At 48.4% G+C, this 1,607-nt stretch overlaps 1 protein-coding gene across 1 annotated transcript; it reads left to right on the top strand.

The window, feature by feature from the left end:
• Positions 1 to 362: 362 nt before the first annotated feature.
• F4822DRAFT_428728 (uncharacterized protein) lies at positions 363 to 1,607 on the top strand (the record flags this gene model as incomplete). The annotated part of the gene is made up of 1 exon (XM_051460961.1): positions 363 to 1,607. The coding sequence occupies one exon, from the start codon at positions 363 to 365 to the stop codon at positions 1,605 to 1,607; it is 1,245 nt and encodes a 414-aa protein (XP_051316165.1).

The following is a 1,607-nucleotide window of genomic DNA, read 5'->3' as shown; positions in this document are numbered from 1 at the left end:
AATCATGTCCGCATCAAATTATTGCACCTGATTGCTGATTGCCTAGGCAACTATTATTTTAAATCGGATAGTTTCCTAAACTGCCGCATTATTCTAAGCTACAAGGTCCTTTCGACACAAACCAGCTTCCATCTACCTGCGTCTTCGTCCCGTATGCTAGGACCTAAATAATATATTTTCGATTATATTGGCCTAGCTAATTGGCCAATCCAGCTTCGGGCTCCTCCTTCGTAAGTATTTAACGACACGGTCCTACTTGTTCAACAACTATCAGGTACAATTATCATCGACATTGCTAACCATCGATGTAGCTAATAGCACAGGCACGAGGAAACATCGCGTATTGTTCTCTCGTAGCCACAATGAGCCCAAGACCCAAGATTCCCGCTGAGGCTTGCCGTTTCGATGGCCTCAAATTCGCCGACGATCTAGAGCCACGCGCAAAAATCAGACGCTTTTTATGTGGGCGAAAGCCTGAAAGCATCGAGGCACCTACCCCTCTTCAGCGCTACAAAATCAACCTCATCGTCACGCTAAAAGCTTACCTATTTTTCAACGAGTTCAGGGCATTGGAGGATTTTTGGCCTTCCCTTGCCCATACCTTGTGTGAACACTGGACCGGACCTATTCTCCAGGAGACTGTAAATCTCTACATATCGGCACGAGAACTCTATATCCGTGATGTTGAAGAAGCCATAATCACACCACCTGATCAAATTTCTCGATTGCTCGACGCATGCATCAGCGTAAAGACAACCGATCATCTTCTTAGAGCCATAGACGAGGAAGCTGGACAGGCTTTTCAGCTGAAGCAAAACCTATGGCCAAAGCACCTTCTCTCCTTCCTAGCTTCTTCACGAAAGCCTACCGTCAAGAAATCGCTTTCCATCAAAGGTTTAGCAAGCAAGAAGAATGGAGAGGTTTCAGAGAAGCAAGGCAAGGAGGTAGCCCGCGATAACGGTACCGACGATGAAAACGCTATCGCTTCTCGTCTTTTCCCTCTTAATGCCCTTCTGGGTGCCGCTCAAGATTCTAAGCCTAAAGCTACACCGAAACCCTCTACGAACACGTCTGAGCCTCCCTCAAACTCTCGCAAGAGATCGTCTACTCTGTTTGAGCCAAGTCCTTATTTCAATCCAGTCCCACCCCGCAAGCGCCTTGCCACTGGAGGCACACCTTCTCCACGTGAAGATCGCAAGCATCATACTGGATTCGTCTCATCTTCATCAGTCAACCACAACGAAAACGCAGAGGAGCACGGAGGTCATGATCAGCAACTTAGGAAAGCAACCGAGGAGGCTACTGCGACCACATCGAACCAGTCATCAATTGACTCGGCAGACGAGGTTAAAAGTTTCAAGGCTACGATCCCAGATCTTCAGGAAAAGGCGGGAGCTCAGGAGGTTACGTTGGGACGACCTAACGGTGGCCCCGATCTTTCGGTCTTGCAGAAAACAATGCAAGCCCAGGATGCTACACTGAAGGAATTGAAAAGCGACTTTGACAAGATCCGGGACCAACGACAGATGCTGAACGAGCGTCTTGAACGACTGGAGGAACGCCACCGGGGACCATTGGCCTGGTTAACTGGATTATTCGACGCCTAA

Source organism: Hypoxylon trugodes, assembly GCF_022578975.1.
Source record: "Hypoxylon trugodes strain CBS 135444 unplaced genomic scaffold F4822scaffold_4, whole genome shotgun sequence".
Lineage (NCBI taxonomy): Eukaryota > Fungi > Ascomycota > Sordariomycetes > Xylariales > Hypoxylaceae > Hypoxylon > Hypoxylon trugodes.
The sequence above is the reverse complement of the archived record's forward strand: the minus strand, read 5'-3'. Positions and strand labels throughout refer to the sequence as shown.